This window comes from Phyllostomus discolor, chromosome 7, assembly GCF_004126475.2.
Source record: "Phyllostomus discolor isolate MPI-MPIP mPhyDis1 chromosome 7, mPhyDis1.pri.v3, whole genome shotgun sequence".
Classification (NCBI taxonomy): Eukaryota; Metazoa; Chordata; class Mammalia; order Chiroptera; family Phyllostomidae; genus Phyllostomus; species Phyllostomus discolor.
Window position 1 is genome coordinate 139,090,872 of NC_040909.2, and position 15,322 is coordinate 139,106,193.

General features: G+C 53.7%; 1 protein-coding gene across 4 annotated transcripts in view; it reads right to left on the bottom strand.

Moving 5' to 3' along the window:
• The window catches only part of ARHGAP39 (Rho GTPase activating protein 39), a 55,446-nt gene that overhangs the window by 20,774 nt on the left and 19,350 nt on the right, over positions 1–15,322 (bottom strand). For 2 of the 4 annotated variants that reach the window (XM_028533709.2, XM_028533708.2), the window contains exons 2-4: positions 14,676–14,840; positions 11,381–11,812; positions 4,545–4,628 (exon numbers count right to left, since the gene is read on the bottom strand). In XM_028533709.2, coding sequence (XP_028389510.1) covers positions 4,545–4,628; positions 11,381–11,812; positions 14,676–14,755 — 596 coding nt within the window. In that variant the 5' untranslated portion in view covers positions 14,756–14,840. The remainder of the gene's footprint in view (positions 1–4,544; positions 4,629–11,380; positions 11,813–14,675; positions 14,841–15,322) is intronic. The other 2 variants (XM_036031589.1, XM_036031588.1) reach the window with 2 other exon arrangements.

Below are 15,322 nucleotides of genomic sequence, written 5' to 3' on the forward strand. Positions count from 1 at the left end.
CTGATTTCCTATTTTTAGTTTTATTGATTTCTATTCTGATTTTATTATTAATTTTATTTTGCTTTGGATTTGCTGTCCATCCTCTCAGTTTCCCAAAATGAAAGCTTAGATGGTTGACTTTAGATCTTCCTTCTTGTCGCTGATACAAATTTCCCTCTAAGTACTAACTTTGCTGCATCCCCAGAATTTTGGTAACTTGTGTTTTCATTTTTACTTCAAAATATTAAAAAATTTCTTGAGTTTTCTTCTTAATCTATGAGTTATTTAGAAGTGTGTTGTTTGATCTTCAAATATTTGGGAATTTTTCAGTTATCTTTCTATTACTGAATTATAGTTTCATTCCATTGTGGTCTGAGAGGAGATATTGTGTGATATCTGTTCTTTTAAATTTGTCAGTATTTGTTATATGGCTCAGAATGTGCCCTATCTTGGTAAAATCATGAGTTTTTAAAACTGCCACTTAATATCTTATATATACGAACCATATTTATTAAAGCCAGTGCCTGATAACTCCAACATATACATTCCTCTGGGTCTGTTTCGGTTTTTAATCAGTTCTGCGAATTTTAGACTGAAATTCCGGTGGCTGCGTATGAAACACTGCAGAGACCACCTGAACCTCGCGGCCTGCCTCTGCCTCTGCCTCTGCCTCTGCCTCTGCCAGGCAGCCCGGTGTGTGCAGACCCCCGGGGCCCATCTGGGGCTGAGCTGGCCGGAGGTCGGGCTGGTCCCCTTCCTCTCACCCTGCTCCTCGTGCCAAGGCGAAACGTGGAGTGTCCGCTGGGGCTCTTCTCTGGGCTGCCAGGCTCTGTGTGGATTCCCAGCCCCGTGGGACCAGCCACAGGGCTGCTCAGTTCTCGGCCTCTGGACTGTCCTGAGGGGCAGGCAGTGTTGCTGGGCCGGGGTGCACTGATCGGCAGACCTTGGCCCTCGAGTCCTTGCTGCTCAGCAGATCTCCGAGGATTTCAGGGTGATTTTGTCTCTTTTGTTCTTGTTGTGCAGGTTGGCTTCAGGTAAGTTAATCCACCACCACAGAAAATGAAAACCCCAACGTCTTTAAGACACCAGTTGTGCAGTTTGACCCCTCTACCTCTGTCCTCCAATTGTCACTGGGGCTTTCACGGCAAGGCCCAGGTCCTGACTACTGGGAGCGAGTGAAGAGGCTTCTGGAGAACAAAGGCTGGAGATAGGTGCTCAGGGTGAGGGAGGGCCCCATGCCGCCGTGGGGCAGCCTGCTCCTGGACACCTGCACATGCCCCGCCCCGAACAGACAAGAGTGGACCTCGAGGGTCAGTGCCAGTGCCTGGCAACCTGGCCTCACCACCTGAGGAGCCAGAGAGGGGCAGGGCTCAACATGCAGGTTCCTGTTCCTGGGGGCTCTGCTCCCGGCCTGCCGCTCACACCAGCCGGCGGAGCAGAAGGTGGCAGTGTGCTAGGGACCAGCACACCCTGAGGGCTGGCTCTGGAGCTGAGAGATCTGGGACTGAACTCCACCCACCGCTCCCTGGCTGCAGGACTCGGGAACACCACTAGCCCCTTGCCTCAGTGTCTCCCTCAGCTCCTCTGAGGGTTGAATAACACACTGTGCAAAGTCCTCAGTCCACCGCCAACACAGGAAGCACCAGCAAGGGGAAGCCGTTACTTTCCGAATCTTCTCACCGCTCAGCAGATTCGGCCCCTGCGTGAGGCCTTCCACGGCGGCCAGTGTAAACAATGGCCCCTGCCTGGTGAAGCGTGCTGAGGGCCGTGGGCCGCCCCACTGGCCTGTCAGTCACAAGCGATCAAGTCACGCTGCGGGATGAGGAGGGCGGACAAGACTGTCAGGCAGAGTCTAGAGCACGCGAGAGGCTGCTGGTGAGAGGGCACCCACCCCAGGACCTGAGAGCAGTGACACCTGGTCCAGCAGAGACGGGAGAGAAACGGCAGGAGGCAGCCCCGCAGCCTTCCCTTGCACCACGCACTCAGCACCACGGGGCTGGGGGCGGGGGCCAGCACGGCACCCCTTCCATGCCCAAGTGCCTCCAAGAAGTCTCTCATTTGATCTTCCAGACAGGCCCGAGGTCCCTGTAGGCTCCACATGGCAGATGGGGACGCAAGCCCCGGAGAACCGGAGATGGCCCTTGGTCCCCGAGAACCATGCCGCAGCTGAGCACTGCCCGCCCTTGACGAGGCGTCTCTCCCAGCCTGTCCCTCCACGTGTCGCTGCACTGCACACCACGGCGCAGGCAATGTCACCCGCCTGGTGATGGGCAGGGCCACGGGCCCCTCCACAACACCAGGCTCTGCACGCCGACCAGTCCCCACTGCTGTGTCCACCCCTCAGGGCTCCTCCATGAACCCCCATGGCCGGTTTCCAGGCCCCGCTATCTGCCTTTCACCCAGAGTCTCTCTCTCTCCAACCTGCCCCTGCCCCTTGGGCCACTGAGCAGACCCTTTGTCCAGCCCAGTCTCTCTGGCCTGCCCTCGGACCTCCATGTCTTTACAGCTCCCCCAACCCAGGGGGCCTATCCTTCTCATTCCCTAACTCCCTGCCCTCCCTGCCACTCTGCTGGCGTGGAGGCATGCAGGCAGAGAGACACCGCCTGAACAGAAAGGGACGACTGCCCGGCTCTCCCAGGGGAACAGGACCACCACTGGCCCTAGAGATGCCGGGAGCCAGGTGACAAGGATGCCGGTGGGTGTTGAAAAGGCAGCACAGGGACACAGGTCTCCGTTTAGCACGGGGCACTCTCCCCAGGGGCGGTTTCAAAGGCAGAATGGAGAGCCCCCCACCAAACCAAAGCCCTGAAGGGCTGCTCTGCAGCTGCCTCCTCAGCGACATGGCTGTTCTGGGAGTGACACCTGGACCTGACTCCCCCACGCCTCAGAGGAAAACCTCTGTACCAGGGTGCAGGCATGGCTCCCAGAGGAGGCACACTCATGTTCAGCGCGAGAAGCCACACATAGGAAGCAATGTTGGAAAACACTTAAACCTCGACTGCCCGGCAAGCCTTCAGGCGCGGGGATGCCTCCCCGTGTCCAGCGGGGCGGGTCTGTCCATCGCCACCCCTGCCCTGCTCAGTGCGGAACCTCGGCGGGTGGAACGGGCTGAGCCTCAACAGGCTCCTCCCCACTGGCCCTTCGCCTCGCAGGCCTGGTGCACAGTGCCAGGGGCGGTGGTGGTGTCTCTTCCCCACTCCACCTGTAAATGTCAGCTTCCCCCATTTTTCCTGCTGTAAACGACTGCGTCCACTCTTAAAAGAACGTGCTGTTCCCATGCCAAGCCCAGCTGGGACCTGGGATGGCAGGGCCAGGGCAGCACTTGCAAACACCAGGTGGACAAGTCTGGGGACCCGGCCTGACCTGCCTCTGAGGCAAAAAGGTTTCTAGTGCTTGACGCAACCAATACCATCTTAAGAAGCAAGTTGCTCTCAGTGACAGCCTGTTCATCCTGGAAGAGATGGACCCATATCTCCTGAAAGGAGTGTCTTTACAGAGATAAACGAGCTCATTACGTTCCACGCCCCCTTGGAATACACAGCTCTTAGCAAGCACACGCCACTCAGCTGCAGCCACCCGTGTTCCTGGGGGCCACGTGTGTCAAACCCACATCTCCTTTGGGGTGTGAAGATCCAAGATTCAGCTTCTTAATAAACGTCTGTTTAATTCTGGACTTGTCAGCCTCTTCAGGCCATCGGCCCCATCCTCCAGGGTGGGGTGGTGCCCAAGCAGCTCTGGAAGTTCTCCTGGCCCCGCGGTGGCACGGAGGCCCCCTGCCATCCGCCGCCCACGCCCCGTTTTACTGAGGGGGACGGGAGGCACAGGAAGCTGGGAGACAGTCCCACAGTCATGGAGCCACAGGGCTGGACCCAGAGCTGGACCCAGAGGCAACTCGGATCCCCTCCTGACATGCTGATGTACAAGCCCAGTTACCACGTCTGAGCTCAAGATTTAAAACTGTCTGAGCAAACTGCCAAAGGACCCTCAGGTCCTGAAATGCATCTCCAACATTGGGGTTACTCTGGTCTGTGCTGGGGGCACTGAGGCTGCCCAGAGGCACACACCTCCCCGGCCTCCCACGGCCGGGGCGGAAACTCCTGCTACAACCTGGACTCACGAGCTGGCCAAGGGATGGCCCTGCCCAGCCTAATGGCTATTGCACCCCAGGGTCCTGAGCGTCATCTCTAGTGCTTTCCAGCACCTTGGAAGGCCAGAGCCAGGGGGCTATGAGAGGCCCAGTCCTCCTTCCTGACAAATAAAACCAATGTCCCCCTTCACCTGGGAAGTGTTTGGTGCACGGCTGGGAGCTCCCAGGAGGACTCCATGCTGAGGACACGCCAGGGCCCGGTTCCCTGGCCAGGGACCAGGAGCAGGGCCACTCCAGGAGGCCTCTGCCCAGGCACCAGGGGCCCCACCAGCCACTCACGTTCCACCGGCTGGTGCAGAGCCTGCCCGCCCAGCTAGTTGCCTCCTGCTGAGCCAGACCCTTCTCTAACTCCCCCAAGAGCTTCTAAGAAACCACCCTTGGTCAGGAGACAGGGCCGAGCCTGAGACGCGGGCCCTACCTGTAGTGCAGCAGCTGGCCGTCTGCGCTGTAATCCCGGTAAATCTCATAGTCCTTCTCAAGGAACACTCCTGGTGGGGAGGAGCTGAAACACAGCAAAGGGAAAACAGGACACGAAGGTAGGTGCGGTACTCTAGAAATGCGGCACTTTCAGAATCGCACGCCCCTCCCTGTTAACAGGGTGGGTGTGGCCTCGTTTCTCAGGAACGACCTGTGTCCTGGCTCCCGCCCACAAAACTGTCCCCTTCATCAAAGCCTACTTCCTCTGCCCGAGGCCCGCAGTGCCCGGACACGGAACGCCACTCTGGGTGTTAGGAGCTCAGACGACTGACCGCCACTGAGCCTCCTGTTCCCTGGGACCAGCAAGGTGGTCCATGAGAGGCCGAGCTTCGACCAGACAGGAGCGGGTGACCTGAGTGGGAACCAGGGTCGGAGGAACCCCGATGGGGACGGGCGCTTCCCAAGGGCGGGGACCCTGGACACACCAGGCACCCAGCACCTGGGCGGTCAGTGAGTGGGCATATGACCAAATCGATACGTGTTTACGACTGTAAGAACTCTCAGCAGCCCAGAAACAGAGGAGAGTGTGCCTGACGCGAATGTGCACACCAAGCCCCGGGCCAGCACAGCGTCCAGCCGCGAGAGGCTGAAAGCAGGCCCATCGGTGCCGGGAGAGAACACCCGTGCGCAGCACCCGTGTGGGGTGGGGTGGGAACACCAGTCAGTGCCGCAAGGGTTTTTAACGAGCAAGAAATGTAAATATTTGAAAAAAGAGATAAAATTATCATGACTTGCCAACCCAGAAAAACTAAAACAATCAACTGGAGAGCGATTAGAAGCACTGAGAGAGGCTACTAATGTAGTGCTCACGTCTGCAACACCCTTGACCTGTGAGCAGCGTGGGCCTGGCCTCCCCACCCCCCCCCACACACCCCCACACACAGACACTCGCAACTGCAGAGGACAAAGGGAGACGTCAGCACGTGGGCAGTGCACTCCCAGGGGCTCGGCGGCCCTGGCGCGAGGACAGACAGACGGCAGTGTCGTCCAGGGGACAGAGTCCCTGTGTGGTAAGGGGACACACGTCACGATGCATTGTGGGGCCAAGGGGGTGGCGTGGGAGATGAAGCCTGGATGCTCCTGGCCCCTCACAAAGGTGGCTCCACACAGATCCAGGTCTCAGTGTGGAAGACAAAGCTACAAAGTTAACATAAGACACGTAAGAGGGTATCTTTGGACCTAGGCCAAGGAAGGACTTTTAAACAGAACATTAAAAACATAAACCACAAGACAAAAACCCTGTGAACTTGGTTGCATCAAAATCAAGGACACTGGGACCAGACAGCAGGCAGGTGACGGAGCGGAAGAGCCCCACGCCGTGGGGAGCCAGGGAGGAATGGGTGTCTGGAGTGTGCGAGAAACTCCTGTAACACAGAAAGTAAGACAGCAACCCCAGAAGAAAACTGAGTAAAAAAAACTTCAGCAGGCAATTCACATCCGACAGAACTCAGAGGCCAAGTGCTCCAGAGACGAGAACGAGAATCCTGGAACCAGAGATGAAAGTGAAAGGGCCAGCGAGCCCCTCACTGACTAGATCGGCTGGCGAAGCCCAGTGCCGGGGCCACCCTGCTGCCCACTCCGGGCGGCCTCGCCAATCCCAGCGCCGCAGGCCCCAGGGCAGAGGTGAACGGAATGCAGGGATGGAGCAGAAGCGCAGGACACCAGGAGGAAGGGGAGCCCCAAAGGACACACCCCAACAGCGAGACGCAGGGGAGCCATGGCACGGGCATGGGCCTGGGAGGACGAAGGGACGCCAGACCAGGTCCGTGCCCTGTGCCAGCCGTCAGTCCCAGGAAGGTACCTGCAACCCTCACGCTCCACGGAAGACAGGTGTTCAGACGGGTGGGGAAGAGATCATCTGTGAGAAGTCGCAAATACAAGCAGCATAAAGGACGGCAGTTTGGGAAAGACATGGAGAGGCAAACACCACCCAGAGGGAAGCAGCAGCAAGTGCCGAGTCAGCACCAAACCAGGCTGGCTCCAGGGTGACTGCCAAGCGAGGGAGAAGGGGACTTGCAATGACAAAAGAAATGACTCACCGGAAAGCCACGGTCATTCCACATTTATGTGCAGCCAGCCCGTGGCCTCAACACACAGAAAGCAGTAATGGGCAGATTTAGAGGAGAGACAGGCCAGTTCCATGGGAGGCTTTACCTCTCAGAATCCGTAGATCAGGTGGACAAAAAATTTGTAAGAAACTTGATACAATTAACAGATTTGCTCTAACAGACACAGAGAGGACCCTAGACCTAGCAAACAGAAAATATAAATTATTTTTGAAGCAGTCATAAAATCGTCTACAAAAATCCAGCACAAAGAGTGGTGGGACCAGGCGCCTGAGGCGTCCCGGGCGCACAACACCACAGCGGGCGGACCCTGGGAGTGCAGGCGGCAGCCGGCAGGCCCTGGGCTCAGGGTGGCAACTGTCAGGCCCAGCAAGGCAGCGACTGTGAAGCAAGGCACTGTGTGCAACCCAGGGTCCCACGGTGGGGGAAACAGAGCCCCGGGGCACTGACTGAGAGCACCTGTGGGGGCTGAGGTGCTCCCAGCCTCACAGGAGAGTTCACTGGACAGACCCACCGGGTCCTAGAACGTACACAAGCCCACCCACCCAGGAATTAGCACCAGAAAGGCCCAGTTTGCTTAGGGGAAGGGACTGAAGTCTGACGGAGAGCAGAACAATCGCCATTGTTCCCTCTCGGACCCCGCCTCCACATACAGGGTCACAACCCAGGGAGCTGGGTTGCCCCGCCCTGGTGAACACCTAAGGCTCCACCCCTCATACGTAACAGGTGTGATGAGACAAAATAAAAATGGCCCAAATGGAAGAACAGATCAAAGCTCCACAGCAAATACAACTAAGCAACCAAGAGATAGCCAACCTATCAGATGCACAGTTCAAAGCACTGGTAATCAGGATGCTCACAGAACTGGTTGAATTTGGTCGCAAATTAGATGAAAAAATGAAGGCTACACTAAGTGAAATGAAGGAAAATGCACAGGGAACCAATAGTGATGGGAAGGAAACTGGGACTCAAATCAATGGAGTGGGCCAGAAGGAAGAAACAACCAACCAAACAGAAAAGAATGAAGAAACAAGAATTCAAAAAAATTAGGAGAAGCTTAGGAACCTCTAGGACATCTTTAAACATTCCAACATCCGAATTATAAGGGTACCAGAAGGGGAAGAGGAAGAGCAACAAGTGGAAAAGTTATTTGAACAAATAATGAAGGAGAACTTCCCCAATCTGGCAAAGGAAATAGACTTCCAGGAAGTCCAGGAAGCTCAGAGAGTTCCAAAGAGGTTGGACCCAAGAAGGAACACACCAAGGCACATCATAACTACATTAACCAAGATTAAAATGAAGGAGAGAATCCTAGAAGCAGCAGGAGATAAGGAGACAGTTACCTACAAAGGAGTTCCCATTAGACCATCAGCTGATTTCTCAAAAGAGACCTTACAGGCAAGAAGGGGCTGGAAAGAAGTATTCCATGTCATGAAAGGCAAGGACCTACATCCAAGATTGCTCTATCCAGCAAAGTTTTATTTAGAATGTAGGGGCAGATAAAGTGCTTCTCAGATAAGGTCTAGTTAAAGGAGTTCATTATCACCAAGCCCTTATTTTATGAAATGTTAAAGGGACTTACCTAAGAACAAGAAGATAAAAAACATGTATAGTAAAATGACAGCAAACTCACAATTATTAACAACCACACCTAAAGCAAACAAAAAACAAACAAACAAACAAAGGAAACAACTAGAACAGGAACAGAACCACAGAAATGGAGATCACATGGAGGGTTAGCACCAGGGGAGCGGGAGGAGGAGAGGAGGGAAAAGGAACAGAGAATAAGTAGCATGGACAATAGGTAGAAAATAGAGGGGGGGGGAGGGTAAGAATAGTATGGGAAATGTACAAGCTAAAGAACTTATGACACATGGACATGAACTAAAGGGGAGGAATGTGGGTGGGAGAGGGTGTGCAGGGTGGAGGGAGGTGAAGGGGGGAAAATGGGACAACTGTAATAGCATAATCAATAAAATATATTTAAAAAATTTACAACTAAACTACAGAACAACCATCACTGAGAACCGTCAGAAATCAAGTTGAATGAAGTCCAGCAGCTACAGAAGCACAAAGCCACGTCCACCCAGACTGGTAGGAGGGGTGGAGACACAGAACGGGCTGCTCTCTCACCCACATGTGGCGGATAAAAATTCGGGAGGGGTATCTCAGGAGCGAGGGGCCCCAGCCCCACACCAGGACCCCCAGCCCAGGTTCCAGGGCCAGGAAGAGAAGTCCCTATAACTTGTGACTGCAAAATTCTGCAGGGATTGAGTCAGTGGAAGAAACTTCTGGACTCCCAAGCAGTTCCCCTTAAAGAACCCACACACGGAGTTACTCAGACTCACTCCCTCCGAGCTCCAGTGCCAGGGTCGCAGCTGAAAGGGCACCAGTGGCATACTGGGAGGATGTGAAGTGTCTGGCATCAGGGCAAGGGCTGGGGGGCAGCCTTCTCCCAGAGAGAAAGGCAGGCAGAGGCCACTGTTCCTTTTCTGAACCTTCCCCCCTAACAAGGCCGGCAGACAGGTACCATATCTGAGATTCCATCAACCTGGCTAACACTGTTTGCCTTGTCCTGGTGATTCCCTGAGGCTCTGACCCACCCAACATCCGGGCCCACCCAAGATGTTTTTCCAGGTGAATGGCTTATCTAAGTTCATGCTTGGCATCTTCCTAAATCCTCTCAAATAAGCAAGAAAAATACAAGAAAAACTAAAGGAGTTCATCATCACCAAACCCTTATTATATGAAATGTTAAAGGGACTTAATTAAGAAAAAGATCAGCTCTGTCTGGTATGGCTCAGTGGATTGAGCTCTGGCCTGTGAATCAAAGGGTCGCTGGTTCTATTCCCGGTCAGGGCACAGGCCTGGGTTGTGGGCCAGGTCCCCAGTAGGGGGCACGTGAGAGGCAAACACACATTGATGTTTCTCTCCCTCCCTTCCCCTCTCTAAAAAGAAATAAATAAAATCTTAAAAAATAAAATCTTAAAAACAGATCAAAACTATTAACCATAAAATGGCAAATAAATACATACCTATCAACAACTGAATCTAAAAAGCAAACTAGACAAACAAGCACAACAGACAGAACCATGTCTACGCAGACCATTCTATGGCTGCCTGATGGGAGGGGATGCAGGAGAATGGGTAAAGAGGTGAGGGGATGGAGAGGTAGTTACGGAACAGCCAAGGGGGTATACGTTATAGAGCAGGGAATGGAGAAGCCAAAGAACTTGTGTGCAGGACCCACGGACAAGAACAATGGTGGGCGGGGTGGCGGCTACTTGAGGGAGTGGGGGCTGCTGGGTGGAGGGGGACAAAGGAGGAAAAATGAGGACAACTGTAATAGCATAATCAATATAATACAATTTTAAAAAATGCCAACTGCAGTAGGGTCCAGGGGCTGCAGTCACACAATGCCACAGCCTGGGGCTCAAACAGCAGAAACTCGTGCTCTCACGGTCCAGAGGCCACAAGTCCAAGTTCAGAGGCCAGCCCGGCTGGTCCCCTCGGAGGCTGGTCCCCTCGGAGGCTGGGAGGGCCCCTGTCCCAGGTGCCTGCAATCCTTGGCTGCAGACTCGTTGCTCCAGGACCCACCTCTGTGTCACAGGGCGTTCTCCCTGGCTGCTGTCTTCTTACGGGATGACACCCTCCCGGGCTCACAGCCTGCCTTGCTCCAGGTGACCTCATCTCAACTAATGACACAGGTCAAGTTCTGTCTCCAAATAAGGTCACGTTCACGGGGACTGAGGGTTAGAACTTCTATGTATCTTTGGTAGGGGGACAAAATGCAACACCACTATCAAGATTCAAAACATATCCTTGATAAAAACACTACATCTATTCATGGTGAGAAGCCTAGCAGTAGAAAGGGACTTCCCAAGACAGTGTCACCAAGTTACTGGGCTAGCAGGTTTGCAGCCTGAGCACGGGACAAGATTGCTGGCCCTCCCAGGTCCAGTCCCGGCCACCGTGGGGCAGATGGCCAGCATCACAGGAGACGGATGGTGAATCTTTAATGAGACTAATGAGCTCAAACAAAAGTGTAAAAGACAAGACTGACATAAAAATCAATGTCTATTTACCAGTGGCAATCATAAAACATGACTAAAAAAAAAAAAAAGAGATATAACATAAAAGCCAGAGCTATAAAATTGGTAACATGCCTAGAAATAAACCTTAAAAATATGCAAGTCCTTTGTGGAGAGAAGCATAAAACCCACCATCCTCGTACACGGGAGAAGACAACCCAGTGAAGGCATCCCCGGCACCCGGACTGATGCACACATTCAACACGGTTGATGGCTCCTCCCGAAGAGAAGGTACGTTCTCTGCCTGGCTCCCAGCACCCACTCAGACCTGCCCCACAGCAGACACCTCCCGGTGTTGGTCCAGCGTCCACACTGATCTCATGCCTGTGCATGTCCATCTCCTCCACCCCATGAAGGCGCACCGGCCAGCTCTGCAGCCCCCAAGTGCGCAGGAATCTGCCTGAGCCCACACACCACGGCACACACACAGTATGCGCTGGCCCCTCCCCTGGCGGCAGACCTGCCCCGTCCTTTCCAGGTGCTGTGTGTTGCTCTCAGAGGATGAAGATGGGCCCTACTGTACACACCAGGTATCAGCGGCTTCGTGGTTTCTGCTGTTCCTGCTGACACCCAGCCTGCCCCCACCTGCAGGGCACCACCCACCGGCCCCACTGCCTCACCTGCCGGTCTCCTCCTCTGCAGCCCCAAATGCCATCTGCCGGCTCCTCCCCAGCGGCTCCTGTGCCTTCCCGCAGGCGTCCGGTTCGGGATCCAGGGAGGAGCTGGTGCTGCCGTCGCGGCTGACACTGCTGCCACGCCCCGGGCTGTTTTCCGCTGAGGCCCGGGGGGACTCAGTGTTCTGCTTCAGGGTCTGCAGCTTGGCCAAGGGGATGATGTCACAGCCCTGAGGCCGGTGCCACACGGTGCGCTGCGTGGTGGCGCTGTAGTAGTAGAAGCGCGACGTGTTGGGGTCGAAGAGCTCCCACCACTGGTTCTCGCTGGTTCGTTTGATGCGGACGCCCGCGGGCGGGTCCCACACGCACTCGCCCGTGACGAGGTTGGCATACATGCGCTCGCGCGTGCGCGGCTCAATGATCTCCACCCACTCCAGCCTGGGAAAGAGGCAGGCAGTGTGAGCACAGGGCCCGTGGGCCTTCGCCCCAGTCCCTGCGCCCCCTGGGTACGTCTGCAGACGCTGCGTCTGGAGTCCGTCAGCTTCAGAGGCGAGACGTCCGGTCCCTTCACAGTAAGAACCTCCAGAAGCTTCTTAGTGTTTCCTCCCCGCTAGAGAAGTCCGGTTGGGGAGGAACACAATCAGTTCATAACAGAAACAATGTCAGGTTTATAAAGAAGTTGGGAAAACAGGCTTCCTCCCGTCTGCCCAGTCAGTACCCCCAGACTATGTGCCAAGGTCAAGGTCCAGCAGGGGGCGCGGGGCACACGGGCTGGCTCCCAGCCCCGACACTGCTGCCCTTTCTCCCGGGCTGGAGCGCACCCACTTCTCATGGCCTCACCCACCGACGGCTTCAGCACCCTGAGGACTTGTGCCTGCACCCACCACGAGCGCCAGCGCAGGTGGGTGCGGCTCCCGCCCCCCCCACCCCCCCCCCGCTCCGGTGTGGGGTGGGCTTCTGCCCTCCTCTGGTGGTGCACACTGTCATGGCAGCACGGGCAGCTGCACGTGACATGCCGCTTCCTCTTCTCTTCCTTTCTGTCCCTTCTTCCTCTCCCCCTCCCTCTCCTTCAACAGTTGAGAGGACCTGTGAGCCGAACGGACGACACCTGGAGGGGATGCTCCCAACACCTACTTTGCTGTAATTTCCAAGTTTTCTACAATGTTCAGATTACTTTTATTACTGGACAAAATTAAGACACATTAGCTTCTATAAAATAGTGTTTTTCCTATTGCAGTGTGCAATAAATGAGACCTTCAGTGTCAATCTTTAAAGTTTTGGGGGTGTCTCTCCCTGGGGGCGTGGTCAACAGGACCTCCTTGGGAAGATGTGAGTTTTAATGTGAATCCAAACTTAATGACAGGGATGGTCTTGCACAATAACTGAACACAGTTATACACACTTTTTATAAAAGCGTGTTTAAACACTTAGCGACCTAAGTGTTTATACATATGTATTTGTGTAGAAAACTCTGGAAAGGGCATTAATAGCAGTTACCTTTTGGTGGAATGTGCCACAATTTTATAACTCCCCTTTTACTTACCTAATTTTTTTCATTTTTTTAATAATGGAAATTTTAAAACATGCACCAAAATAGATTAGTATAATGAATTCCCATGTATATGGCTTTAAATTTTTCCTGATCATTAGTGCAATCAAGCATCTTTCTCATATTCACAAGCCATTATTATTTCTCCTTCACTAAAAACACATATGACTCTTGCCCTGACCAGTATGGCTTGGTTGGCTGGGTGTTGCTCTGCGAAGTGTTGCCAGTTTGATTCCCGGTCAGGGCACTTGCCTGGGCTGCAGGCTGTGGCAGGCAGCCAATCAATGTTTCTCCCCCTCTCTTAAAAAAAATAAATTAAATAAATAAATAAATAAATAAAATCTTTAAAAATTGTTTTCTTACTGATTTGCAGGAGATGTATTTTAAAAATGCAAAGATATCTTTTTTCAACAGTAATCTCCCTCAATTTACACGCATTACAAATCTCTCTCCTGCTTGATGCTTGCCTTTTCACTCTTTTTATGGTACCTTTGCCTTTTGGTGTAAATCTTTTAATTTCAATATGTAAATTGAACTTATAAATCTTTTTCTTCGTAACTTCTCCTCTTTCTCTCTTGTGTAAGAAACCTGGCCCTGGCTGATGTGGCTCTGTGGACTGACCGCCGCTGGCCTACGAACCGGAAGGTCGCCAGTTCGATTCCAGGTCAGGGCGCATTCCAGGTCCCCCGTTGGGGGCGTGTGAGAGGCAACAGATCAATGTTTCTCTCCCTCTTTCTCCTTCCCTCCCCCCTCTAAAAAAATAAATGAAATAAAATCTTGCTTACTTCAAGGTCAAAGATATTCTAAGCTGACTTGCAAAGTTTTATTGCTTTGCCTTTCATGTTGAAGATCTTAATCCACCGGGATTGATTATTGTTTAGTGTGTGAAACTTTATTTCCCCCGTGGACAACCTGGGGCCTCCACAGCAGGCAGTGTCAGGGCACCCGTGTCTGAGCGCCCCACTGGCTCGCTGGTCAAACCTGCTCCGACCAGTGCCACACGGTCTCGACAACAATAGCTCTGCACTGCATGCACAGTCTCCTAAGACCCCACGTCCTGCTTCTTCACACACCTTGGCTATCGCTGACCTTGTTTTCCCCCATGAATGGTGGAATCAGCCTGTCAGCCCCACAAACTCTGCTGGCACCTTTGCTGGATCTATTCCAGGAGAAAACAGAAGGCTTTGTGATGACTGTCTTCCACCCAACTGTGGCGTGACCCCTCATCTAGGTCTGCTTTGTAGGGTCAGGTTCACTCACGACGACACCTATCCTGGGTGACATTAGCCAACACTGGGCCATGACGCCTATGGCCCACCTGACTGTGTGTGGAGAGAGGAGGAGCACACAATGGTCACAAAAGGTCAGTCTGGCGGGGGACACATTCCTGCTGTCAATACTTTTCTGTAAGTGTACAGTGATTTCTAGACATAGTTAAAAATTAGGAAAATAAAAATGAAAGAATAAAGAAAAAGAAACATGATGAGCTGTGGCCACCTGCTTTGAGGCAGACTGACGTCCAGCCAGGGCACAGCACTTGGGCCCAGCTGCAGGGCCGGCAGGGTGTCTGGTCCAGGGAGCCAAGCGCAGCTGCATGAGGAGCCCCTCCGCCTGCCTCACATCTGCGGCAGGAAGTGGGGCTAAGCCTGGGGCCCAGGCTTCCACAGGAGGAAGCAAGCACACATGGGCCTCGATTCCTCCCCGCTGAGCCAGCCCTCTGAGCACCTGCAACCGCCGCCGGCTCCTCCTCACCTGGTGCTCGACCCTGAAATCCGAGGCTCCTGCGCGCTGGCATTGTGGCTCTCGCATTCGTACTCCTGCGCCTGTGACATTGCCGTCTCTTCTCGAGGACCCAGGTGACTCGTCTCAGTGGATCATCGGGATGCCCCCTCCAGCATCAGTCGGGAAGACGTTGCCCTGTGAGAGAGCATTACTGTCTAAGCACATCCATTTAGAACACGTCGCACTATACCTTTGGGTCTCGGGGAGCAAGAGCAGTCCACCTAGTCCCTCACAGCCCAGCACACTGGCGAGGACGAGGAAGCACCCAGTCCTGAGCTGGTTTCTGGGCTCCCTGGGCCCGGCCCCTGAACCCCTCACCTGCTGGACCCAAGGAAGCTGCCCACTGCCTCTGAGACGTAGTGCCCTCGGTATCAAACAGGGGCGGCCCCACCCACCTGGCACTACTGCAGCAACCTGGCCGAAGCACACCTAACAGCCCCTAACAGGGCAACACTCAACAATATTCGGTGTACCTAATTTGACAAAGATGGACTTTTCAAAAGTGTTGTGTTGACTACACATAAACAGAAAAAAAAAAAAAAAGAACCTTGACCCAAAACTCAATTCTAGATAAATTGTAGATCTAAGTGTTAAAAGTAAAACAATAAGGCTTTTAG